The sequence below is a fragment of the Lepidochelys olivacea genome (genome assembly GCF_965140295.1).
Source record: "Lepidochelys olivacea isolate rLepOli2 genome assembly, chromosome: 6".
In the NCBI taxonomy this organism is placed as follows: Eukaryota; Metazoa; Chordata; order Testudines; family Cheloniidae; genus Lepidochelys; species Lepidochelys olivacea.
In genome coordinates, this window is record NC_140416.1 from 108775640 (window position 1) to 108802059 (window position 26420).

The 26420-nt window shown below is 44.3% G+C and overlaps 1 protein-coding gene across 3 annotated transcripts in view; it reads left to right on the top strand.

Moving 5' to 3' along the window:
- Positions 1-20452, top strand: part of TNFAIP2 (TNF alpha induced protein 2) — a 46870-nt gene extending 26418 nt beyond the window's left edge. For all 3 annotated transcript variants that reach the window (XM_084631343.1, XM_084631344.1, XM_084631342.1), the window contains exons 3-12: positions 1547-2186; positions 6643-6757; positions 8196-8318; positions 9598-9698; positions 9802-9900; positions 11613-11739; positions 13030-13152; positions 14934-15089; positions 16242-16363; positions 17445-20452. In XM_084631343.1, coding sequence (XP_084487469.1) covers positions 1547-2186; positions 6643-6757; positions 8196-8318; positions 9598-9698; positions 9802-9900; positions 11613-11739; positions 13030-13152; positions 14934-15089; positions 16242-16363; positions 17445-17586 — 1748 coding nt within the window. In that variant the 3' untranslated portion in view covers positions 17587-20452. The remainder of the gene's footprint in view (positions 1-1546; positions 2187-6642; positions 6758-8195; positions 8319-9597; positions 9699-9801; positions 9901-11612; positions 11740-13029; positions 13153-14933; positions 15090-16241; positions 16364-17444) is intronic.
- Positions 20453-26420: the final 5968 nt, after the last annotated feature.

The following is a 26420-nucleotide window of genomic DNA, read 5'->3' on the forward strand; positions in this document are numbered from 1 at the left end:
AGCATCCATACAGCCTCGAGGCTAGCTGGAAACCACCTGTTGTCAGCTGTTACTGGAAGCCACACCATCCCCAAAGCCAGGCTTCTGTAATGGATGTTGTAGCACTGGACAATGATGATTGACCTTTACTGGGAGGGGTATTCTAACATAGCGGCCTCTCCTGTCCAGAGTATAGTGCTTGAAGGAGGATTGGACACTTTGATGCTTACCTACTAGCACCAAGTATTTATATTCTCAGGGTTTGTCTATATGAACACTTAGTTTGTGGTGAGCTAGGGTGTAAATCTACCCCACACTAGCCTGCCATGTATGAAGTGTCTGTCTGCGTGGACCTTGCTAGTGTGCACTGTAAATTCCTTAATGCACATGCATTTTGACTTACCCCGCTTTGAAACGAGTGTCGATTCAAGCACATCCTGGAATTTTTAGTGTGCAGCAGCAGGGTCCACATGGACACTTAGTGCGCAGCAGCAGGAGAGATTTATACCTCAGCTTGCTGCACGCTCAGAGTTCTTGCAGACCAGCCTCAGGCATGGCATGGGATGAAAAATCAGTTTTCCCTGCGGTTTTTTGTTCTAGTGTCTGGCTCTTGGTACAACAGCGAGTACTAACAGCTGGACACTAGATTCTGTGTACTTGCCAACTGTTTCTATCCTTCTGATCCACAATCCTAGTGGAAATCTAAGTTCAGGAGCAACAACAGTTTGAATTTTTCTCTAATATTGGGACTTCATGTGCCAGGTTTTTTAGTTACTGTTGTATTCTGTTTGCTTATACTCGTTCTTCAAATGTCTTAGTATGCCCGTGATCCATGTGTCGAATTCCCAGTGACATCACTGGGTGTGACATGACTGGAATGAGCAGATTGCCTTCACTATTGGTCAGGGGTACTATTAATGGCCTTTGAATGATTTGTAGTCTTTCTGGTGACTAAGGTTTTGACATTTGTTCCCTCCAAAGTGATCTTTGAGGAGCAAGCGGACACGGGTGAGACCTGAGGATGTATTGTCTCGTTTCCACTCCTCCCCATCCCTTACACACACACACACACACTTTACAATAAAGAGCACAACTGGCTGAGCTTTTGGTGTGTCTGCATACACTTTCCCGTAATCGTCAGTGTTCCTGCTTTTAAGATGCAGGTACTGCTCAGTTTAGTAGCCTGGATCTTTTCTACTGCTAGATGGATGGCAGAGGGTAAAAAAAACTTCAAAACTCAACTGGGATATCTATATCTCTCTATCTATAAGCCCTTAGTAGAACCTCTAGTATTTTAGCATAAAACGGTTGGCAGCACATCCAACCCCTGGATTTGTAATACGTTGGCACAGCCTGAGTCACAGTCATGTCTTGCGAGAGAGATGGCAGGAATATTCAGAGATCTCTAAAAGTCACCTGAATGACGCTTTGCAGTGAAGTCTAAGAATCTGCATTAAAAGGGCTGTATAACTGAATGCACTGTAGTATTGTGGGGCCATTTTTGTAAAGAAGATGGGAGCCTCTGTCATAAAGCATTTGGGTACAAAAATTGTTCTTCTTTTGACAGCTGAACAAATCAGAGAGCACCTTGAAAGTGACCATTTCTTCGATGCCACACAACAGCTGATTGCTCTGGAGTGGGCCCTCTACAGCAACTTAAGTGGCAAGAGTGAAGAGGAATTGACAAGGGAGCAAAGTGAAGTGGAATCACTCTATGAACTACTGAGGTGTAAAGTCTTCAGCATCATAAAGAATTCGATAATCCTAGCACCAGCTAATCCAAAGTTACTACGGCATGCTGTGTACGCAATAGAAGAGCAGGAGGTGGAGGATGAGAAATACAAGTCAGAGAAGCCACCTGACAAGATCATGAGTTACAGACCCAGAAAATGGAGGGAGGTTTGGATGGACACAGTGAAGCAGTCTGTAGCTGATCGTATGAAAGACATCCAGCGCACTAGCTGTGCTGAGAACCTGTCTACAACTGCTCATTGCCTCCTGCACATGGGAAGGACAATGAAAGAGGATATGACAACAGTGGTGGAATGCATTAAACAACATTACCATGCGCAGTTTAACGTGTGCAGCACATATGCAGAATGTTACCACAGCTATTTCTCTTCTCAGCTGCAGCAGATTGCTGACTTTGAACTGGGAGAGAAGGACACATATCTCCTCCTCACTTGGGTGCAGAACCTTTATCCAAAGTAAGTGGTGATTATATCTATATGTTTCTCACTAGAGTTGACTGATCTGCATTCATGTATTCCCAGATCATACATGGATGGGGCCTATCATCACTTAGTCCATTATCTTTGGTGGTTTTGCCAATAGCAGATTTTGGATAGTAGATTCCAGAACTAGTCAGTAAAGGTGATTTCTCTCTCTGGACGTTTAGAGATGGTGTCTGAGCAAAGTGCATCCTAAGAAGAGAACACTTAGGCTTGGTTTAAACTTAAAAGTTATGTCAACACAGCTGAATCTGACAGGAGTGTGAAAAAACCACACTCCTCACCAACATAGCTATGCTGACAAAACCCCTATGTAGATTGAGCTATGTTGACAGAAGATGGCTTCTGTCGAGGCAGCGAACATTGTGCAGGGAGGTGGTATTCCTATACCAACCGAAAAAGTCCTTTAGTCCGTGTAGGCTGGGTGTACATGAGAGGGCTTTGCTGACACAGGCTGCATGGTGTAGACATAGCCATAGAATAGGGGATATTTATGGCAAAATCCTTCCCTTGCTGTAAGCAGGCACACGGGGAAGTGGGTATGTCTTAGGAATCCATCTGAAGGTGTATGAGCCATCCTGCCAGCGCAGGATGGGCAACGGCGGCTGGGAGACACACTACAGCATAATTTACTGCTGGTCCCAGAAAGGAGCAGGGTTCACCCACCTCTAGAGCAGGCTCCATGTTGCAGCATGTGTACAAGACACCTAGGGGTTACATCACACCCCATGCTAGCAGACCATACCGCTCTGCAGGCTGGTGAGAACTGGCAGGTGGGCCCTCTCCTAGTGCCTTGTGGCAAGTGCTGCCATATGGATGTGTGCACCCTCACGTGCCCCCATCAGTCACACCCGCATGGCCCAGGGCAGGAGTTTGCCTGCAGTGATTAGCAATGTACAGCATCAAGTACAATTTTTACAGTATCCAATTCAGAGAGTAATTTTGAAACTCAAACACCTCTTGGCTATCTTGACAGCCATGCCAGGTTATACACTGTAACTTAACAGCCTGCAGGTCACAGAAGATGCCTCTCTGTCTATGCTCTGTAGTGGATCATTTGCCACCATGTACAGTTACACTTTAACACCATGCTCCTGTGCACTGAGTCATGCCAATTACACTCCATTGCTCTTCAGCCGATTCAGCGGGCGTCTAAGTAGTCAGGGAGTCCCCTCACCTGTCCCTGTAGCTTAAATACATAGGATGGTATTTCCCAGGTCTTGTACTGTGTGGTCCTTGGGCCTGACACTCCACTGATGTAAATCAGCATAGCTCTGTTGGCTCCAACGATGCCCACATATTTATGTGTAAATTGGCTTCGCTCCACTGATGTCAAGTACATGGCTGATTTTTGGAATCAATGGTGCTATGCTGTTTTACCCCAGCTGAGGACCTGGCCTGAAATCAACACCTGCCGTTTATTCTAATCCCGTGGGGAGGATTTTTCACTTCCCCTCAGAGTGCCACAACAGCAATCTTTCAGCCCAGTGGGGCTGGAAGGGGGTCAAGTCCAGTGCTGCCACTGTTTAATCAAATAGCTCACTGCATCCAAAAGCCTGGAAAGGCTCCCTGTCCTGATCACCCCTCCAGCTGTGCGACTGAACTCTTCCAGATTCTCCTTCTCCAGCCCAGTCACCTCCTCCTGGGGCAGTGAAGGACCTCTTTTCCTTGTGGTCCCTCATTCAACTGCAGGCCTGTGCTCCTGAGAAACACTATGTGAAGTCATCTGGGAGGGTGGAGCATGTTGCTTAGGCATTACCTACAATCCCTGTGTACCTCCAGAGGGTATGTCTACACCGCAGCTGGGAGATGTAATACACAGCTCGGGTAGACATACATGGGCTAGCTCTGCTCGAACGAGCACCTAAAAGTAGCAGTGTGGCCGCAGCAGTGTGGGCAGTGGCTCAGATTAGCCACCTGAGTACAAGCCCACCCGGCCCCGGGGGTACAGCGCAGGCAGCTAGCCCATGCCACTGTTTGTGCCACCCTGGCCCCCGTGCTATTTTTAGCATACTAGCTTGAACAGCTTGTGCATGTGTGTCTAGCCACACTGGGAATCGCATCACCCAGCTACTTTGTAGACACTCCCTGAGTTAGGAGGGCAAGGACTGGAACCCAAGTCCAGCAGAGCATTAGCCAAAGGACTGTTATCAGGTCAAACCACCCCATGTTTTGTAAAACTCAACTCCTCTATAGCATTAGACAAACCAGTTGCTCTGCTGTTAGATATGTTTTGTGAAGAAGTCTTGTTTCTTATCACAAACTGTAAATACAAAAGCTGTGTTACTTTATTTTAAAACCCAAAAGTCTTTTCTTCCTAAGTGCTGCTTTGCTGTAAGATGATTGAATTGAGGTTGATTTTAGCATTTTTCCAAAAGCGCTGCTACACTCGGGCTCGAAATGTTGATAGGCTAGCCACGTTTTAACTACTTTCATAAGGTGCAACGTGTGATTAAATTGGTATTGCTAAATATGGATGAGAGACTTTGCAGACACCTTCCCTAAGACTGCAGAGACGGTCAGTGTTTCACGTCCAGCCTAACCTACTTCCCATGTTAAACACACCAACCGTGCAGTGGGGGAGGGTACACTGCGCAAGGCGCTTACCTACCACTGGTAAATGAGGATATGTGATGTCCCTGGGCATTTCCTAGAACACCACAGGATATGTACACCAGGGATGAATTTACCCCAGTGGGTTGAAATTCTAAAAGCAAGTCCGTTTTTCCATACACAAAACCCTCACCGTGTCCTATCACTCTGAGTGACTTTATTTGAATATATGGAGATGTAAACCAGATGACTGTAGATTTCCTCTGTGAAAGATTCTCCTCAAACCATGCCTCTCACCTAACAGCCTGAGTGAAACGTAGTGGTCACCTTTAGCAGAGGGCAGGCTTCTGGGCCCAGAGCCTGAGCTGATTCTAAGGAGTGCTCCGTGCAGCTGAGGAGAAGGAAGATGTAGACAGTTGGCCTTAAAGTCATCATTGTGCCTCCCCTCCCCCATGATTCTGGACACTGGTTGCTCCCCTCACAAAAGAGGTTTAAGTTAGTTGCCTATGGCCCCAAGGGGCCATTTCACCTGTCAGGGAACAGCAGAGTGGAGAGAATCCTTGGCCAGGCCTCCTGCAGCAGGCAATAGGAGATGCAGCAGCACGGGGAACCACAACAGTGATTCATGTTGCCTCGGGTTCCCCTTGCACTGGGTGAACCCTCCTGCAGCTGGCTACACAAGTTTTAGGGCAACTTTGCAACAGGGAAGCAGCACAGCTCTGATCCCTAGACGTTTAAAGGTGCAGCACACAGTGGGGGAAAAGAACAAACCATGCAAGCCTCCCTCAGCATATTGCATTCAGAAAAGTTCTGGCATAAGCCAAAATACGTGGCTTTGTTTTGAAAACCGATTGGGTGGTTTCAGGAGTAATTTGGGGAGGGGAGAATCAGACAATGTTGTTTCGGTGCTCCAAACCACTGGATTAGGGTAGTTATCTAGAACACTGGCTATTTTCTTATACAAATGCCCTATGAAGGATAAACCGTAGAACTGAGTGTACGTTTTTGACTGAACTTTTTTCAACAAAAAATGCAGATTCTGCACCTTGGTCATCTTCCCCACTCAGCTGTGCCTGACACAGCACTACTGCTGCTAAAGATCTGGCAACAAGTTTCTGAAGTTGTAGAAAAGCAGCCCATGGATTGTTGCTAGTGGTATTTGTGAAATGATGGTTCATCTATAAATGTGGACGTTGGGTAAATCACTAACATTACTCACTGCAGTTCAAAAGGGTAACGCCCAATTTGCAAAACCTGCCCTAAGTGTAAGTCTCCTTTGAGGCTGATGGAGTCATTCCACATTGACACCAGGGTAGCAGCCTATTTCTGCCTCCATGTCAAGCCATCAGTCCTCCCTTCAATAGGTATTTCACAGAAAGAATAATAGCAGGATATGAGACACCAAAAGCCAATCTTTTAGAGATTGAATTTTTAAAAACAACTGCTTGTCCAACATTACTTAATCACTAAAACCCAGTGTCCCATCAGATAATTCAGCTATTGAAGGAGGAAGGGTTGCTTTTATTTTCACTGCTTTGAATTCTCCCTTTCCCACCAGACCTCAACTGCTGGCACAAAACTCAACTCCTGGTTCCATTTAGGCTAGAACACTTCTGCACTGTTTGAATTCCCACAGCAAGCTGTGCCAGTGTCCGTTATTGTTTAGTGGCACGAACAAACTATAACTAGAAACTTGGGCTACAAAGCCTGGGCGCTGCCTCCTTTCCTCCAAGGCCTGCCTGCGTTTAACGGCAACACATTTTTACATCTGGTTTTCACTGATTTCTTTAGCAACGTTAGATTTATGTAAACCAACTGTCTTTAATTACACTGACTCTACGAAATGTGGTTGTTTGTTTGTTTGGCTTTTTCATTCCAGTGACATAAGAAAAAATTCCATTTTAGTGAAAGAGTTGGATGAAGCCAAACTGGGGAGCCTTTTGCCACCCAAAATGATCAAACAGCTTGAAGCTACATACTTGTATAATGAAGCGGTGAGAGTCTGTTCATTCCTTTCTTACCTTTATTTCTGTGACACACCTTAGTGAAGCTTTATTTTGTCCAGGGCACAGTTACTGTGCATTGCTCTGCTCTCTGCATCATTTTACATACCTTTCAAGATCAGACATGTTAGCTCAACCTCGCTAAGCGGGTGGGAAATGAATCATGTTCTCTCTTGCACAAAGACCTACATAACAAAATGCTATTGTCTTCATGCTCAGCCCAGCCTACGAGCCTTGGGGGCTGCATGGCTATTTACACAGTAAAACAATTATCCTAGCTCTGAAAGCCTTACCATAAGAGGGAATAAACAGTCAAAGATTTTTTTGGACCCAGTTTTAAGTAAAGCATGGAGAGAGGGCTCAGTTCTCCTCTCCTAGCCACGTATGTCCAGTGTAGCTCTAGTGGCATTACTCCTGACTTATGTGCTGTTCTCAGAGGAGACTCGTACCCACAGCATTTGTGAAAGCAGGTTGGGTGCATGCAAAGGTGTGCAACTGTGCAGACCTGCTTTTTGAAAACCTGGCCCTTAACTGTACTGAAGAATCTTTGCAGAAATGGCAGAGAGGCTGTTATTCTTAGGTTGTCCCCCCGCCCTCCCAAAAGACCTCAAATGGTGACCATTCTAGTAATCACAGTGCTTAGAACCTTTTGATCAGTCAAAAACATCAGGCTAGAATTCCTGGAGACTTGTAAGTAGAAAGGAAGTTCAGTCTGGAGTTCCAGTCTATAATCCCTTCCAGATGTGAGCTGGGACAGGCAAGTTGTTGAGCAAACAGAATGCAGCAGTAGCCTCTCGGTGCTAATTACTGTATGCACTGTGCAGCTCTGCAGTTATCCATGTCAGGAGCAGGAAGGGTCAGCGCTGAGAAGCAGCCACTATATGCAGCATGCTTCTCCTCCCAAACTGGCAGCTAGTCAGGTGCAGATGTGCCCAGAAGACTGTGCTGCTTTTTGTAGCATTAACTTCTGCACTCTGGGTGGTAGAGGAGCCATGAGGGAGACTGAGCAGGACCCACAGCACTGGAGCTTCCATTTCCCATTCCCCCGGGAATTGGGGGCAATATCCTGTACACCCTCCAAGCCTCTCCCTGACGAAACATTAATTGGAAACACTGCAATAATCTTCACGTTCCAGAGTTCTTGGATGCCCTCCCCTGAGCTAAGCACAGGAGGGTACAATATAGTCTTGAATAAAGACGGCAGGATTGGGCCTTACGGGTATAGGGTTTTTACATGGTACCGTCTGAGAGACTCGTGTAACTGGCAGAGAGTAGAGTTTCAAGTTCCTAGCAGGATTTGATGTAAAATTCCGTTAGGCCAGACAAATTACATGACTGACCAGTAAAATGTAGCCCACGAACTGTGAGCACTAAAAACCATGTACATGGGCTGTGGTAAATGTTGTTTCTTTTCCTTCATTCTGTCAAGGCTTCTGTCAAGAACTGGCTGGCCAAGAGTTTAGAAATGGAAGTAAAGAGGTGGACAGAAGAGAAAGAACCGGAAAAACTGGATGGACGTTTTCATAGTGAATTAGCCATAGATGTCATCCAGGTAACAGAAATGCACTGAAGTGCATTGTTTTACTTGATCCAGGATATATTTAAAATTAAATAACTGTCATGAAGGTATTAGGATTTGAAACTAAGTACAATCCAGTCAAGAAGCTCTAGATATCCAAATAAAGGGAAGACCATGTAATCCTATGGAAAAAATCTCTCTAGGTATTTATGACATAATTATAGTATCTCTGCACGTCCTAACTATCAATAGATTTTTATCCTCAATACCCCTGTGAGGTAGGGAAGTGCTGTTATCCCCATTTGACAGATGGGGACTGGAGGTACAGGGAGACTAAGTGAGTTGCCCAAGGTCTCACAGGGAGGCTATACCTGAGCAGGGAATTGAACCCAGCTCTCCCACAGCCCAGACCAATGTCCTATCCACTAGGCTTGCCTCAGTAAGAGGCTGTGGGTTGATTGCATGGGTGGTTATCCATTAGGGACTAGCGGGTCCCTCTGCTCTGCAGTCCTGGGAAACTCCTCTTCCCCACACCTCAAACATGTTGAGGGGGAAAATCCTGCCGTTGTTTGACATGACAAAAGGGAATGCATGTGTGTAACCAAAACTGAACCAGTAGGACCTCTTGTACACAAATGAGCAAAATAGCAGTTATTTGTTGAGGAACTTGGCTGAGTTTCAGGTTGTGTTAGACAAATCAACTCTTGTCCTTCATCTTTTCTTGGGTAAGACTCTCTCTCCCCCCCCACCCCCCCAGAGATGATTAGAAGATATTTTTCAAAAAGTGTGTGTGTGTGTGTATTATTTTTTATATATATATAAAAAATATCATTTGACACTCTGTTCACACTTTTTCTTCCTCTGAATTGCTATTTAGTGTCTCCTTCCTCTTCATCTATGTTTTTGATTGAAATCAGAGGGTGCAAATATTGCATTATTGTCCAAAATAAGTACAGTTCCATTGCTTATTCCTAGGACTGGCAGTGTGGTCCAGCAGCTAGGACCCTGTGCTGGGACTCAGGAGAGACCAGCATTCTGTTCCAAGCTCTGTTGTGTGACTTTGGACAAGTCACGGCACCTCTCCCACTTCTCCACCATCTTTAGTTATAGGCAGCTAAAGCAGGCAGCTGCCACTGGCTCTTGCTTTGTGTTTGTGCAGTGCCTATCGCATTGAGAACTAAACTCTTCTAACACCAATGACTAATAAGAAATCCGCATCAGCCACCTTAGCAACTCTCCTGTGGGTTGTTTTTGGCGGGAGAGGGTTGTTGTAGAAGTTTGAAGTTGACCAATGTTCAATTTTATGTCTTAGACTATTCATGGAGGACAAAAGCGAGCTGCAGAAATTACACCTGAACTGGGCAACCAACTGTCCATTGTACTGTTGGTGGAGCTGTCAACATTTTTGAAAAGGTACAATAACAAGCTGTTGCAGGATACAGCTTTCTAAGCGCAAGAGTGACATCCAGTTGCAAAGTTACTGATCATGATTTCTTCTTTCAATCTCTCCCTTTAGCTACAAGAAAGCCTTAGAAGAATTTAAAGAGAAAAACAAGCAGCATGGCTATTTCAAGGCTATGATAATTGCAAATATTAACAACTGCATGAATTTTAGGTAAGAGTCACAATGAAAATGCTTAACTTGTTGCTTTGTAATTAATCCGGGTGACTGTAGCTTTTGGAGGTAAAGAGCATTACAGCAGCAAACACACTGAAACCTTTAATTGTATTTAATATTTATATACAGATTTAGAGAGAGAGAAGCTACAGTGCAACTTCCAGTAGCTAATATCCAAAATGCTTAATCAAATATTTACATTATATACTTGTCACCCTAATTATTTAGCTAGTGTAAATTAGCATTGCTCTAGGGAACTCATTCATGTGTCATTTTGGAGCAGCTGAGAACCCCACCCAAAGATTTTCGGCTCATAAAATAGTCCTATTATTCCAGATTTCAAATGTTCCTACTGAGTGCAAATTCTGACAACATAGGGGTCATGGAATCAGAATACCAGGGTTTCATTCTTTGTTCTTATACTGATTGATCATGGACAAGTCATGAGTCTCCAAGTACCCATCTGTAGAACAGATATGCACTTGGGTTAAAAGAAAAGTGCCATTTGATTATTTAGGAACAAGCAGTTTCATGCTATTAGTTTCCACAACTGCATTTTCCTTTATCCAAGCTGTGCATCATTAAATATTTTGCTACAAAACTAAGGTACCTTCTGGCTCTCCTAACAGAGTGGAGATATTATCTGTTATTTTCATGAAATAACTGAAAAACAATAGACTGAATCCTGCGTGAGAGGTCAGAGCCTGAGTCAAACTGTTCAAAAGGCATAAGGACATAGGTGCCGAGTTTCTATTCTGCTGGGGGATGCTGCCCCTGGCTCCGCCCAGGCCCTGCCCCCACTCCACTCCTTCCACCAATGCCCCACCCCTGCCCTGCCTCTTCCCACCCAGTTCTGCCCCCTCCGCAAGCGCACTGCACCCTGGCTCCTCTCCCCTCCCCGCCAGTATCTCCCAACGCCACAAAACAGCTGATCTGTGGGAGGTGCTGATCTGTGAAGCTGCAGGTGGATGGGAGGCGCTGGGGGAAGGAGAGGTGTCGATTGGGGGGGCTGCCAGTGAGTGCTAAGCCCTCACCATTTTTTCCCCCAGGGGTGCTCCAGCCCCAGAGCATCCATGGAATCGGCACCTATGCACAAGGCTGAGGAACTGAATCCTACGGCCCAGCCTGTAGTAGCCAGTGTCCACCAGGGCCACAGGAAGGAGCATCAGATATTGCCTGTTGCCACTCATTTCATGAGGGTTTGAGTCCATGTATCTGCACTGTGTGCCCCATGAACCTGCTACAGCTCAGCTCACCCACAACTTCATTCCTGCACTCCTATGCCAAGAACTGCCATCAAGCTGGCAAGGAGGTATGGAGTTCCTGCAGTGGCCAAGTCCCATGTAGCAGGGGATGTCATTTCCACTGCAGTTTGGCCTTTACGTGGGGCAATGGCAGGGCTTGTTGAATCTGCCCTTTTGCCATCCACATATGCAGTGATAATTTACATGCACATCCAATAATAGAACAATTGCCAGACAGACAAATTAAAAAGTCATCATCATGTAATCAGTATCCCTCCCACTAACACTGACCATCACTTCTACTCTAAAACATAGAAGCCACTCAGAATTCTAGTTTACTTTTTGGGTAATGACAAAAACTTGATGTCCTGGTGCTAAGTTGCATTTACAGACCTATTAACATCTGCTTCTCCCACTAGCGTTCCTCTTTTTGTGTAACGAATCTCTTCCTGCATCTTGTTTCAGAGACCACACGGAGAAAACCACGACATCAGCACAAGACAGCACCAGATTGAAAATACTTGCTACGCTTCGTGAAATAGAGAACAGTGGCTATGATGAACTGCTTCAAGATTTGTTTCTGGAGTTAAAGGTAACCTGTGTGAAGTACATGAATAAATACCAAGCATCTAGGGATGTAATTGTCTCCTATGAAATAGTCCTGTAGAGGAAAAGTCTAATATGGTACTGATTTGATTTGGGACAAAAGTAGGGTCAACATAATTTTCCCAGAATACTTTTTTTGGGGGGGATGGAGGGAGGGAGGGGTGTGAAACACACGGCAACCCAGTATTCCAGGGTTTGTACTGCACATCAGAGTATCTGAGCACATTACTTCGCTGAGGTCGTCATCATCATGCTGTCTTTATCAAAGCAATGAATACACACCAGGTTGGTTGATTTAACTGAATGGGAAGTTTACAGTCTAAAGAAAAATCTGAGCTTTTCTCAGCTATTAGAGGGGGTCCACAACCGATCACGCCCAAACTTGGGAAGAGATCAGAGCCAGATCTGAACTTCAAGTCTCAGCCCCCACCTTCATTATTTAAAACTCAGTTGGTTCCCAGTGTTTTAGTTCTCAATCCCGAAAACAAATGTAACTTAACGAGCCTGAGTACTGTAGTCCCATTGAACTAACGGGGATTCCTCACATGTGCAACATTACTTACATACTTGTCTGCAGCAGCAGGGCCTTTTCCTGTAAATTCCTGGGGATAGGACACATATCTAAAGATGATCTGTGAAGCATTTAAAATTGGACTTATTCACTTTTTGGCTTCTGGGCTCTTCCTTTCTTTGAAATAAAAGGCTTTTCTCCACTTCTTGTTTCTAATTAAAGAAACATCAGAATTGTCAAATCTCATCTTCCCTGCTTTTCCTCAATGACCTCTTGGGAGGTCTCAGGGATGTTCATTGTGAACTCAAACCTTAACTGAGAGGACCAAGGAGGGTGGACTCTTAAGGAAGACAACCTCTCTCCAGTGTCATTATTGGTTTTTTTTTTGGGGGGTAAATATCTATTTAACTTCCAACAAAATACAATTTCTGATTAAAATCTCTTCCCTCAACTTTCATTCCCTTGGAACTCAATGTCATCAGTCCTTATCAGTCATCATAGAGTAGACAAGATGCAAAATTCTAATTTAAGAAATGGAAACAGAAAGATTGTTTTTAATTTAAGCCCTTTAGGACCTCTATCCTGTTCATCAGAAGGAAGCAAAGAAGGGCACAAGTCCCATTCACCTCTTCTCCTTTAGCAGGCCATCTTTAATTTCTCTGTACAGCACCATGCACACCTGTTGTATAAGATGTTAAATCTCTACGTACATATTTGCATTTAGACTTTGCTTTGCAGAAGCTGAACAGCATGTTTTTTCCTCAGCCTATTTTTAGAAAGTTCACACAAAGTAAATGGCTTTCGTGCAGTGAAACGATGGATGAAATCATTCAGGTCACCAGCAACCACCTTTCAGAATTCAAGACTCTCCTCGACCCCTTTTACCAGGTAAGGTCAAAGGGAGACATTGAAAGAATTCGAGGAAATCCAAGCTTGGCTTGTCAACTAGGGACCATTGTGACGCTCAGCTATATGGACTCACTTCGGTTTGGCAAGGGGACTGGGTGGGCATGTTGGCAAGTGCCAGCTTAACCCCATTTAAACTGGAGAGTTTTCACAATTGCGAATCCCACCCCCAAGGAGGGATTTCCATTACTGTGCAGATTACCTAAATCATGCCAACTCCTATCCATCAAAGCCAGATTCACGTAGCTCCTTCTTACCCTGGTTTCTTCAGCATGATGGCCAAACACATTAGAGAGGCTTCAGTGTTCAGGCAGCTCTTCAGAATAAGGCCTTGTCTACACCAAGGATCTTGGCTGTTGGTCCTCCAGCCCCAGCATGGCTGCACATGTGCAAATTAGTTTAGAGTGGCTTTGATAATCCTAAGTATTTGCAGGGATGATTGCAACAGGAGCCAATCTCAAGAACAGGCCAGGTCTAGATGCTGTGATTTGCAGTGCAAGCTTCTATCCTCAGCCACATCCAAGGCAATTTTAAGTGTCCAAGTCCATATTTCTTGTGGTTATTCAGCAAGCCTCAAATAGGACTATGTACAGTCCCCATGTAAGAATTCTGTTTCCTGCTTTTGTCTCACTAATATCTGAACAAATTCAGTAATATATGTAATCAAATAGGGGACCAGGAGGAGTTGAGGCATATTCCTGTTTCCCTACGATATTTCTACCTCTCATGCTTCATTTTTCAAGCATCACTCATTGCCAATAGGAAATCCCCATTCTGGGAAAGAGCCAATTCCCAGACATCATTGGCTTTGCTTACGAGGGGCTGGGAGGGTTTGTGCACTGGGTAGAACAGGACTCTAGACCAGCCAGTAATAGGGAGGTGAGTGAGTACTTCGGAACTAATGAGACTCCAGCATGGCTGTCCAGGTGTAACTGAGGGTGGGAATTTGGCACACCGTGTTTTAGCATCGGGACCATATTGCCTTCGATCCACATGTACAAACAGGGGCTTAACGCTGTTCAAAGGTGTCGCAAACAAAAATTCGAAACAGACCCCACCCTTTCCCAGGTTCACCTATGCTAAAAATTCAAAACAGATCCCACCCTTTCCCTGAGTTCCCTTATGCTAGCCCAGGCCATCCTCTCGTCCTGTGGTGAATGTCCCCTCCATTCCCTTTCTTTCCTCCCCTAACTCATCCAGTTCCAAGACTGCTCTTGGCTGTTCCTTGGTGGCTGGCCTTAGAAAGAGGCTGCACATCTGCAAGTCCTCTGGGTGAGTGGGCAGGAGATGTTACCTTCTCCAGGTGTTCGCCTCCTGCATCAGCTCCACCAGGGACAACTGTAGAACTTAGGACTGGGAGCAACCGAAAAGAAATTCCCCAAGGTTGTCCTCTCTGTGACAACAGTGGGAGCAAGTCTATTAGAGGTGAGGGAGGATTGTCCCTCTGTTGCTACTCTTTGGAACCATCTGAGTCTCTATTCCCTGCCCATTCCTCCTGTCAAGTCAAAGGCGAGTGCTTGGTGCTTCATTGTAACTCCACTTCTTCCCCAGTTGCAGGGCTCAGCCCCTGTGTCCCCACCCCTCACCAGCACTGGACTTGGATACACAATAGGAGGGGGCTATGGGGCCCTGTATGTAAGTGCCATTGAGATAAGGGGCAACTCTATGCCAGATGTCAGACATCTGGCATAATCTGTAGCCCTCGCAGTGGGTTCCATGCATATGATCCTACTGAATTAATTCCCATTTCCCCTCCCCAACAGGGCATTATGGAGAAGATTCATAGTCACTTGGTGAGAGAATACATTGTGAGGCTAATGAAGAAGAAAGTCAGCTTGAAAACCCCAGAACTACAGCAAAACTTGTCAAAACTCATTTCAGCTCATGCCTCCCACTTGCAGAGCTTCTGCAAAGAAAAGGTTAGTGTTGGCTCATCATGTCCACTTTAGAACTTAGTCCTATGAACTTCTGAAAGGAGTTTTCTTCAGCCTCTAGAATTAATTCTTCAAATGCTATTTAGTTTTTGCAAGTGGATGTTAGACTGAAGGGGAGTTTTCCGAGACTAGGGGTGGGTCAAGTTGGAATATATGCCTGGGGACTGAAGGTCACACAGTTTACAAGGAGCAGCAAAAGGGCTGCCAAGTACAATGCTGATTTCCCACTTTCTCCTGATTTCATGCAATTGGTTCCTTTCCTGTTATGCTCAGTTTACACAGATTTAAGTTTCTTTATCTAATAGTTCTCTATTGTAATACCAAGGTGCTTCAGTTCTGTGGCATAAATACATACACTGGGTATGTTTTGCATGCAACTTTCCCCTTTATTTCCCTGGACTCTGTTGCTTTTAGTCTAGGCTGGGTCTGGAAATGCCAGTATTTGTTTTCAGAACAGTGTATTGGGTAAGGGAATTAATGATCAACTCACACTTGTTTAATCTCAATCCTATCCCTCCTTTCATGGCTCTGCAGTGAACCCAGGTGGCAGGGGGGATGGTGACTATGAAAAGCAGGTGGTGTGGGAGGGAGGTCCAGACTCTTCATAGGTAGGGTTTCCAGCAACTGGAAAGCAGGTCTGCTTCGGGCTTTTTTTTCCAGGGGAATAAGGGAAGGGGTTTAGCAGATAGTAGAGAAGTCAAAGATCTGGCATACATCCACGGATGCAACATGCATCTGCCACGTAGGTTAGGTCACTGCATATCTCCAAGGGTAACCAGCAGATTAAGTAGCTGAGAAGAAAATCATACTGGGGAGTAGCAGGTAGGCCAGCAGCTAGGGAAGAGTGATCTGAGTACAGCTTAGAGAACAAAAATCTAGCTAAATAAGTTTTTCAGAGTCTGGGCACGGCTAAATCCAGTTTAGAACAATGTCTCTGAAAACTATAGGGCATCATTTCTAATTACTGCTTAGTTCCTTCCTTGATAGCCAACCCAACTGTGTTAGAAACTGGTTTAGCTGGTTTAGCATATTTAAACAGCGTTTCTTGATTATGTCCCCATCCCATGCAGATGAGGTTTTGTATTCCCAATGGACCTGTATTACAGACTGTTTACTCTAGTTACTTTTTTCTAATAGGGGTCTAAGGCCACATGGTTGGATTCTGCACTCCCAAAACTGGCTGAAATAATCATACTTCAGGATTCAAGTGCCATTAAAATAGAAGTTGCTATACTTGCTAATACATACCCAGATATCAGGTAAGAGGTACTGAAGAATATTTGTGAACATTAATAGGAACGTCCACAGTAGTTCCATGAAGATACTTGAGTATTAGATGAAAAGCAGCTAGTTTGTGAGTACCAGCTTTTCTAGATCAGGTTCAAGCACTTCAAGGCCTGCTACAAAGAGAGCAGAGAGTTCATCATCCATGCTGAGTGCCTAGGAACACCACTGTACGTTGGGTAACAACTCCCCTTTTTAGCAAGGTACAGTTCAGAGATCTTGATAGGAGGTATTTTTTTCCCCCTAAATGTTCCTGATCTCTTTTCCAAAAGACAGATCCAAGTTCCATAATTCAGCGGTGCCACCACTGATTTTATAGGTCCGACTAGGTGTCCTCCACTCCACCCTTCAACATGTAATTTTTTGTGACTGTTTGTTTGGCTGGTGACCCATCAGCTGAAATAAGCTGCGTTAAGCAAGACACCATCTAGAATCTACACATTCTGAGCCAGGTATCTGGGGGGGTAGCCGTGTTAGTCTGTATCCACAAAAAACAACAAGGAGTCCTCTGCCACTTTAAAGACTAACAGATTTATTTGGGCATATCTGAAGAAGTGAGGTTTTTACCCACAAAAGCTTATGCCCAAATAAATCTGTTAGTCTTTAAGGTGCCACCAGACTCCTTGCTGATTCTGAGCCAGGTCTCTCCTCTTCGTGTCAGCTGAGGGTGGGGGATGGTGCAGTGGTCAGGGTGCTAGCCTGGGACTTGGGAGACCTGGATTATATTCCCTGCTCTGCCACAGACTTCCTGTGTAACCTTGGGCAAGTCACTTAGCTTCTCCATGTCTCAGTTACGATCTACAGAATTGAGATTGAATTATTTGTATTACCGTAGTACTTAGAAGTCTCACTCATGGAGCAGAACCGCATTTTGCTAGGTGCTGTATAAACACAGAACAAAAAGACAGGCCAGCACTTCCCCTACCACACAGAGGTATTATGAGGATAAGGACAAAGGACATTAAAGACTTTTAGGTGCTCAGATGATGGGGCCACATAAAAACCTAAGATAGTGCCACTCTGTGTATCTAACACTGGATCTTTTCTGTTCCCTAGCAAAAAGCACCTTGCTGCCATCTTGTACATCAAGGGAAACTTGCCGAACAGTGAAGTAAGAAGCATCCTGAGCATCCTGGATATCAGCACAAAGTCCACCACTTCCTGTGAACCACTGTTCTCAGCTATAAGGATTTCCTAGGCTTGATCCCAGCACTCATACTCTATGGGACTATTTGCTAAACTAGTAAAAGTCACAGCATGGGGCCAGATTCAGCAGGCCTCATGCATGGGCCATGCAGCTAACCAGTGCATCAGCATTTCTCTGCTGAAGTCCTTTTTTGTCATTGTAAGACTGACTCCCCTGTGGGAAGAGATTTGCTCTGTGCTTAGCTACAAAGGGATGGAATCTGATAGAGGGGTTGTGGCCTAGTTCTCTGAACAGCAAACAGAGCTCTCAAATCGGACACTGACTCCCTCTGAGGTCTCAGGCATATCCCACTATGCCTCAGTTTCCCCCTGGGTACAGTAGTACTCCACTCACTTCCCAGGAGCATTGCAAGTATTACCTAGCTAACTAATTATTTAGATAAGATCTATAAAGCATGGCTTGTCCTCTGTGGAGGAAGAGGCTCTTTACATTTCATTTTTTTCTTCCAAAAACTTAGCAAAGTGATTGGGAAAAAAATAATTTCAGAGCATGCTCAGTAGACATCTGCTAGGTTTTCTTTTTAATCAGAGGCTACGAAGCTGCATTTTCTATTAGATCAGTAAGATGTGGTGAAGGGGTCAGGAAGGAACAAAGTCTGTCCTCAGGCTAGCTTGCAGGAACAGTTTGGATAAGGAAAGTTTTAAAGGGTCTCATTGAAAGTTGTGACTGCATGTGTTTCAAAAAGTGAAATTGCCTTATCATGGACAAGAGAAAAGTCACAGCACAGAAAGCTGCCAATCTTGGGACTTCAGGAGCTTTCTGCATTTTGTAAAATCCAAATTTTAATTTTTTTAAAAATCTAGGTTTCTGCACCTTCCTTTTGTGAGGCTACAGTCAGCACAGTGTAAACTGATGGGCTGCTTCCCAGCTAAGCAAGCCTTGCAGAAAGCATTCCCTAGCTACACCATAGCAGCCAGCCAAAGGTGGGACTTTATCACTCCTATACCCCATTCACCTCCATGAGGTGTGAATTTCTAAGCCTGCTTGGCAAATTAGCATCCAGTCCTGCAAGTGCTTTGCACGCAGAGCTCCTATCCGAGTTCTGCATAGGATTGGGATTTTAAGTGCTCACATTTCTGACTTTCTCCTGTTTATATTCAGTAGTTTTCCAGTGCTATAGATTAAGGGTTTCTATAGCTAATTATACATTGTAATAGTTGTAGCCTAAGGCCCCCATTCAGCAAAGCACTTACCTTGCTTACATCCACAACATTCAGCAAAGCATGCATTTCAGTTCTGTTGCTTTCAATGGGATTTGAACATGTGCTTTAAGTGTTCAGGGGCCTAACTGCATAAATGCAACACACATTTTGTGTTGTTTTATATAAAATCTCTCTCTCTCAGTTGCCCTCTATCCTGCTGTTGTTGGTCTAGACTAGATCTGGAGATACTAATCTTGAGTATGTTTTGAAAGCAAGTTTGTTTTCAAGACAATCTTTTAGCCAGAGAATTACCTAAATATCCAAGTTGTTGAATCCCAAGACCTTTACCCTCTGTAGCAAACTGTAGAAAGCTCATCTGCGAGGAGGATGAATGACTATGGAAACTGTGAAATGGCAGTTGCAGACAAAGCATACTAGCATTAACGTCCCTATAAAACCACCTTTAAATGTGACCACAATTTGTGTATGCCGCATGTAAGCTTCTGCTTTCTAACCCTGAGGTTGTATTCCCACAGGTGCTTGTAGGTCACTGGTGTATTTTAGAATCCAATTTTACTTTCTCTAATTAGTTATCTTTGTATGTAATATTTATATTTAAACAATTTTAAAATTATGCTGGAAATGTAGCTGACTTACCTCTGGTTGTGTGTATGTACCATAGGCATGGGTAACCCTATGGTATTCCTTCAGAGATGATTCCCCTACTACTTGCACCCTGATGAATGTTAGGTTAGGGTTGCCAACTTTCTAATTGCAGAAAATCCCACCCCTTCTCAGAGGCCCCGCCCGTACTCAATCCCTGCTTCCTCTGTCACTCGCTCTCCCCCACCATCACTCGCTGGCTCATTTTCACCAGGCTGGAGCAAGGGTGTGGGAGGGGGTAAGAGTTCTGGCTGGAGGTGCAGGCTCTGAGGTGGGGCCAGGGAAGAGGGATTCAGAATGCAGGAGGAGGATTGGGGCTGGGGTAAGGGTGCAGGAGGGGGTGTGGGGTGCAGGTTCTGGGCCGCGCTGACCTCAGGTGGCCCCAGCATTTCCCAGTGATGGAGGAAGTACACGTGGCTCCTGGTAAGCAGTGGCATGTCTCTCCAGCTCCTAGGCAGATGGGCAGCCAGGAGGCTGTACACCGCCCCCACCCACAGGCACTGCCCCAAGTGCCGGCTCTACAGCTCCCATTGGCCATGGTGTTCCTGGCCAATGGCAGCTGTGGAGCTGATGGTCGGGGCAGCACACAGAGCCCCCTTCACCGCCCCTCCACCTAGGAGCCAGAGGCACATACCGGCCACTTCCTGGGAGCCACGCAGAGCCAGGCACGGAGCCTGCCTGCTCAGGGTACCCAACCAGACTTTTAGCGTCCCTGTCAGCTGTGCTGACTGGAGTTGCCAGCATTCCTTTTCGACCGGGCATTCCGGTCAAAAACCGGATGCCTGGCAACCCTATGTTGGAGTCAAGTGCCTAGTACATTGAGGGTACTACTGGAATACAAATAAAAGAAGCTGGTATTGCAGGGCCACATGCTATGTGTGTGTATTGTTAGTGCATACTCTGCCTTATTCATTTGATACCGTAGCCTGGCTTCCTATGGTCTTGGGAGTAGGGACTGTCATTTCCTGTATGTTTGTGTAGGACCTAGCACAGTGGTGCCCAGCCTAGGTGTAACTGAACTATAAGCGTTGAATAATAAAGACAGATCAGTATATTTTCTGAGGATACATTTGTGACAGGTTGGACCCCCTTAAGATGCCACCTGATATGCTGAGATAGCACTGAGCCTGCCTCTTATGCCAGCTTGGGCACCCTTTTTACCTGTCTTGCTGAGCTAGGCTATTAAGCCTCCTCCAGCAAACACACAGGCAGGGCCACACCCAACTACAGAACGAAACAAACAGTTCTGGGAAGGATCATCTTAAGGGACTTGCCTCAGCACACAGGTGTCCACCTCCCTGGGAATGCAGACCCAAAGATATATTATGAAATCTGCCCCCTCCCTCAGTGTGGAGGAAGGTATGCACAACTTCTCGTGTCCCCCCCTGGTTAGACATCACACAAACTGGGTTTAATAATAAACAAAAACAATTTTAACTGTAAAAGGCAGATTTTTAAGTGGTTAAAGAGATAGCAAACAGAACAAAGCAGATTACTAAGCAAATGAAACCAAACACGCAAACTAAACTAGTTTCACTAAAGAAATTGGTTACCAATAATATTTCTCACCCTAGATATTGTTGCAGGCAGATTACAGAAAGTCTTGAAAGGCAGCTGCACTGGTCTCCCTCTTGAGACCTCAGGTATTATTACTCACAAGCTAGGTGCCCTTCCAGCTTGGGTTCAACCCTTCTCCCCTCAGTTCAGTTTTTGCTTCCAGGTCTTTTTCAGTGTCTCTTTTGCAGGGGGGGAGGCAGAGGAGAACCATGATGATGTCACTCCTCTGCCTTATATAGCTCTTGTGTAAGGCGGGATCCCTTTGTCTTCTAGTGGAAAACCACTGGCATTCCAAAAGGGGAGGAGGGGTATCCAGGACCAGGTGACTTGGACCCTGGTCTCTGCATGGCTGTGGCAGCCATTGCTTGTAGGCTGTCTCCACTGTCCACAGGAAGACTAAGCTCTTTCACAGTCCATTGTCTCTGCTAATTGCCCATGAGCCCTGTCTGGCTTTTCCATTGTTGTACCTGAAGTGGTAGCAGTGGGCATCACGCAAAGTACAATCGTTGAAATAGAGATACATAATCAATATTCCTAACTTCAGATACAGAAATGATACAGACATACAAATTGGATAATCAAATTCAGTAAATTATAACCTTTCCAATGATACCTTACAAGACCCATCTTGCATAAAGTACATTTCAGTTATGTCATATCATAAGCACATTTTCATAAAAAATATGGAGGGAAACATCACAACACTTAATTCTTGTTATTCATGCACCCCCATATTTCCAATTTGTATTCTTGTGTGGCTGAAAGTACAGTTCACCACATATTGACAGGTTTCAGAGTAGCAGCCGTGTTAGTCTGTATTCGCAAAAAGAAAAGTACTTGTGGCACCTTAGAGACTAACCAATTTATCTGAGCATAAGCTTTTGTGAGCTACAGCCCACAAAAGCTTATGCTCAAATAAATTGGTTAGTCTCTAAGGTGCCATTAGTACTTCTTTTCTTTTCACCACATATTGTCATTTGTGCTCCTAGGCCCAACCTCCATGCTGAGGTTGCTAAACTTCCATGGAAGCAGTCTCTGACTCCCTAGTTACTGTCAAAAAGAAGATACACTGAAAGATGAAAAGTTGGCTAGAGGGATCAGCCACCATTTCACTGCCACAATTTACAACTGCCCCTCCCTAGAGATGGCAGTCACGTGCCTGACTGATCCTAAAGGACTAAACACCATGGGTCAATCAGGCTCTCAGTAACAGACACAATTCCAATTGAAACCGATGGGAGTTATATCCATTTTAATAGCAAACATCAGGTCCCAGAGAGCTGGACCAGCCATTACTGAATGTTGTTAACATGGCTGAAAAAGCAACACCATAAAAAATTTCAAATGCTGTGACAGTTTTTGGGGCAGTCAGGACTGTCACCCCCTGCCACCAGTGTGCGGGAGTCTTGCCTGGGCCTGGCTGGGTGTCAGCTCCCTACTACCAGCACCCTTTTGGCTACTCAAACACTCTCCTCTGGGCTATGCTATCCCTGTCTTCACCTTGCAGGTTAACAATAGATGCCCCCCCATCCCTGAGTCCCTTTGAATCATTCCCCTGTGAACTCCATCCCCTGACACTGGCTACTCACAGAAGTACCAGCTCCTGCACACCCAAAGGTGCAGTTTACCCCAATTCACAGTTTTATCTTAAACCACCACTCCTGTAAACTACATAGCACTTACAATCAAACCAAAGTAGGTTTATTTAAGACAATGTAAAGATTTAACTAGAATTGAGAGTAAGTCATGGAAACAAATGGTTACAATACAAGGCAAAAAATCAAAGACTGTGAATCTGGATCTACACTTATCAATAGTTCCCTTTCCTACCTCATAAAGTACGGTGTTTCCCTCCTCCCCCAAAGTTCAGGCTGTTGAAAAGTTGGCTGGTTTCCCAAGAAGCAGGATATTCATGAAACACCGCCCCTCCACAAGGGGGTTTCTCAGTGAAGAGTGCTTCGCCCACCTCTACGTTATACTGAAAACAGCCTTTTGTTTCTATTCACAGACAGGGTGAACCCTTGGCTTACTGTAAAGTTCCCTTTTTAGCTTCAGATGGTTTTGGTTGTTTGCATTTACCTCTGATGGTCTCCTAGGAAAGTCCTAGTACTGTGCAAGGCGAAACATTGAGCCTTGCACTGCATCACCAACCAACCAGGGTGATAACTCCAAACGTGATGGAATGGACCATCACTAAGACACATTATCCCTGGTGACTATTTTTACTCCAAGTGCATAAAACATACTTTCAATATAAATACATTATTTCTTAACTATTACCTGTACATATGTTCACAATTATTACAAATCTTGACAAGTTATGAGCTTTCTGTAGATACCTTGCATATTACTCTTTATGCATAAATATCCTGTAAGATGTATTTGGTGAAATGAGTTTATCAGGTCTGAGGTGAGAGTTGATTGCAACTCAATGTACCTACTTACATATCAAAATCTGGGTGCAGTACTGACTTTTTAACATTCAAGCACGAATGCTCATAGCATCTATTAGCCGTTATATGGAAGTTTATACCCCACTTAGCCAAAGAATGTTTTACTTGATGTAAACAATTTTTTGCAGTGCTTGATGCTGTCCAAGTTTTGGTTTACAGCTCTGTTAGTAACTAACAAACATGTCAACTGTTATGTTGGCCTTAAAAGTAAATATTCCACTTAAATAAATGCTTAAAGGAAAATAACAAATCTAAACATCTGAAGGGAAGGAACAAATGATCTCTCGCACACATTTCATATGGCATGAGCAATTGCCTTGTACGAGTCCCCTTATAAAAAACTTCATTTTCACCTTTAGCGAGCCCAGGAACAAAAGAGTCTTTTAATCTTATTGTCTGACCTGATACTTATAATGGCATTATTTATATGTAGCATACTTCATACACATTTTTCAAGGCACACTTATGAGGATAGGTGAGTGGCTTGATTAGATATTATCACAAATAAACCAGCGCTCTTATAAGCTAAATAAAATCAACTTCTGTGGTCAGTAACGTGGCTTGTTTAATTACCATAGGAGTCTATTGATACTGGCATCTACCCACACTTGGACATATCAGTTGATCATTAAGATTAGATAAAGTAGCATTTCTCTTCTGAAAAACTGACTGGGGGAAAAAGTATGTTCCTTGACCCATGGCACTGTATTCCCATGCCACAGATTCTCCTAAGGCAGAGGGAAGAAATGAAAAAACATGCTTAAGAAGGAGTGGGCTGGGGAGAACTCAACCTTTGTGGAAGTACGGGCAGACACTGGGAGACACCCAAGGGAAAAGAAACTTGGAGCAGATTAAATGCCGGTTTTATTATTTCACATTGTTAACAGTATCATTTACAATGATTTCTTGTTAAAAAGCATAAATCATAGATGAGGAGGGAAGCACTGCCTGTTCTCTGGAGCTCCTAAGTAGTGAGATCTAAACACCAACCTTGATCCAGAGCCTAATACATTCCTCACTAGATCCTACTGAACATGGGACATGCAGAAACATTTAAAAAAATACAACAGCTCAATTCAACAGGCCTCTATAAGCAACGCTCACATTAAAATCAATGGGAGTTCTGCTAAAATAAAGATCATTGACTCTGGCCCCAACTGGTTCCTGACTCTTAGAAAGTCTCTCCAAAGCTAAGGAAAGTCAGCAAGGTCTCTGGAGCTGCTGCCAAATCTAAGAAGTTTGTGATGAAATTAACGATTGTGTGTTTGAGATTTCTGGGTAGCTGAACAATGAGTTGTTAAAGCATGTTTCTGATGAGAAGGCATAAAAAAAAAATAGAGAATGCTTTGTCAGATCCAGTCAAGGCACTTATGGGCTCTGGAGCCTAGAAATAATGGTTAGAAGCCAGAACCTTTGAATTTTCCCATCACCAGACTAGACTGCTTTGCCAAGTTTCGTTATGACTTGGTAGGATTCTCTCTTGCCAGATTTAAGTCTATATGATTTATTCAGATATAACCCTAAGCTTACTACCAGGCAAATTGGTTGAAATTTAGTAAAGAACAGAATTATCAGATACCTAGATAAACAGGATACGTTGGAGAAGTGTCAACACGACTTTTGTAAAGGGAAATCATGCCTCACCAATCTATTAGAATTCTTTGAAGGTGTCAACAAGCAGTGGCCAGGAGTGACCCAGTTGATATCATGTACCTGGACTTTCAGGAAGCCTTCACCAAAGGCTCTTAAGCAAAGTAAGCAGTCATGGGATAAAAGGAAAGGTCCTCTCATAGATCAGTAACTGGTTAAAAGATAGGAAACAAAGGGTAGAAATAAATGGTCATTTTTCAGAATGGAGAGAGGTTAAATAGCCGGGGGGAGAAAAAAAAAAGGGGGGGGGGAAGTCCCTCCATGATCTGCACTGGGACCAGCGCAGTTCAACATGTTTATAAATGACCTGGAAAAAGGGACAAACAGTGAGGTGACAAGTTTGCAGACGATGCTAAATTACTCAGGATAGTGAAGTCCAAAGCGGACTATAAAGAGATGTAAAGGGACCTCACAAAACTGGGTGACTGGGCAACAAAATGGTAGAAGAAATTTAATGTTGATAAGTGCAAAATAATGCACATTGGAAAACATAATCCCAACAATACAAACTGATGGGGTCTAAATCAGCTGTTACCACATAGTGGAGTCATAGTGGATAGTTCTCTGAAAAGGAGCATTCATAAAAGCTAACAGAATGTAAGGAACCATTAGAAAAGGGATAGATAATAAGACAGAAAATATCATAATGCTGCTATATAAATCCGTGGTATTCCCACACCTTGAATACTGCATGTATTTCTGTTCACCCCATCTCAAAAAGGATATATTAGAATTGGAAAAGGAACAGAGAAGGGCAAGAAAAATGATTGAGGGTATGGAACGGCTTCCATATGAGGAGAGATTAAAAAGAGTGGGACTATTCAGCTTGGAAAAGAGACGACTAAGGGTGGGGATCTGACATCAGTCTAGAAATCATGGAGCGTGGGGAGAAAGTGACGAAGGAAGTGCTATTCACCCTTTCACATAACACAAGAACCAGAGGTCACCCGATGAAATTAATAGGCAGCAGGATTAAAACAAACAAAAGGAAGTACTTCTTCATACAACGCTCAGTCAACCTGTGGAACTTGTTGCTAGGGGATGTTGTGAAGGCCAAAAGTATTACTCAGTCAAAAAAAGAACTAGATAAGTTCATGGAGGGTCGGTCCATCAATGGCTATTAGCTAAGATGATCAGGGATGCAACCCCATGCTCTGGGTTTCCCTAGCTTCTGACTGCCAGAAGCTGGGAGTGGATGACAGGGGATGGATCACTCAATAATTGCTCTGTTCTGTTCATTCCCTCTAAGCATCTAGCACCAGCCATTGTCAGAAGACAGGATCCTGGGCTAGACGGACCATTGTGTGACACACTATGGCCTTTCTTATGTTCTAAAATTAAAAAATGAGTGTGGCACTGG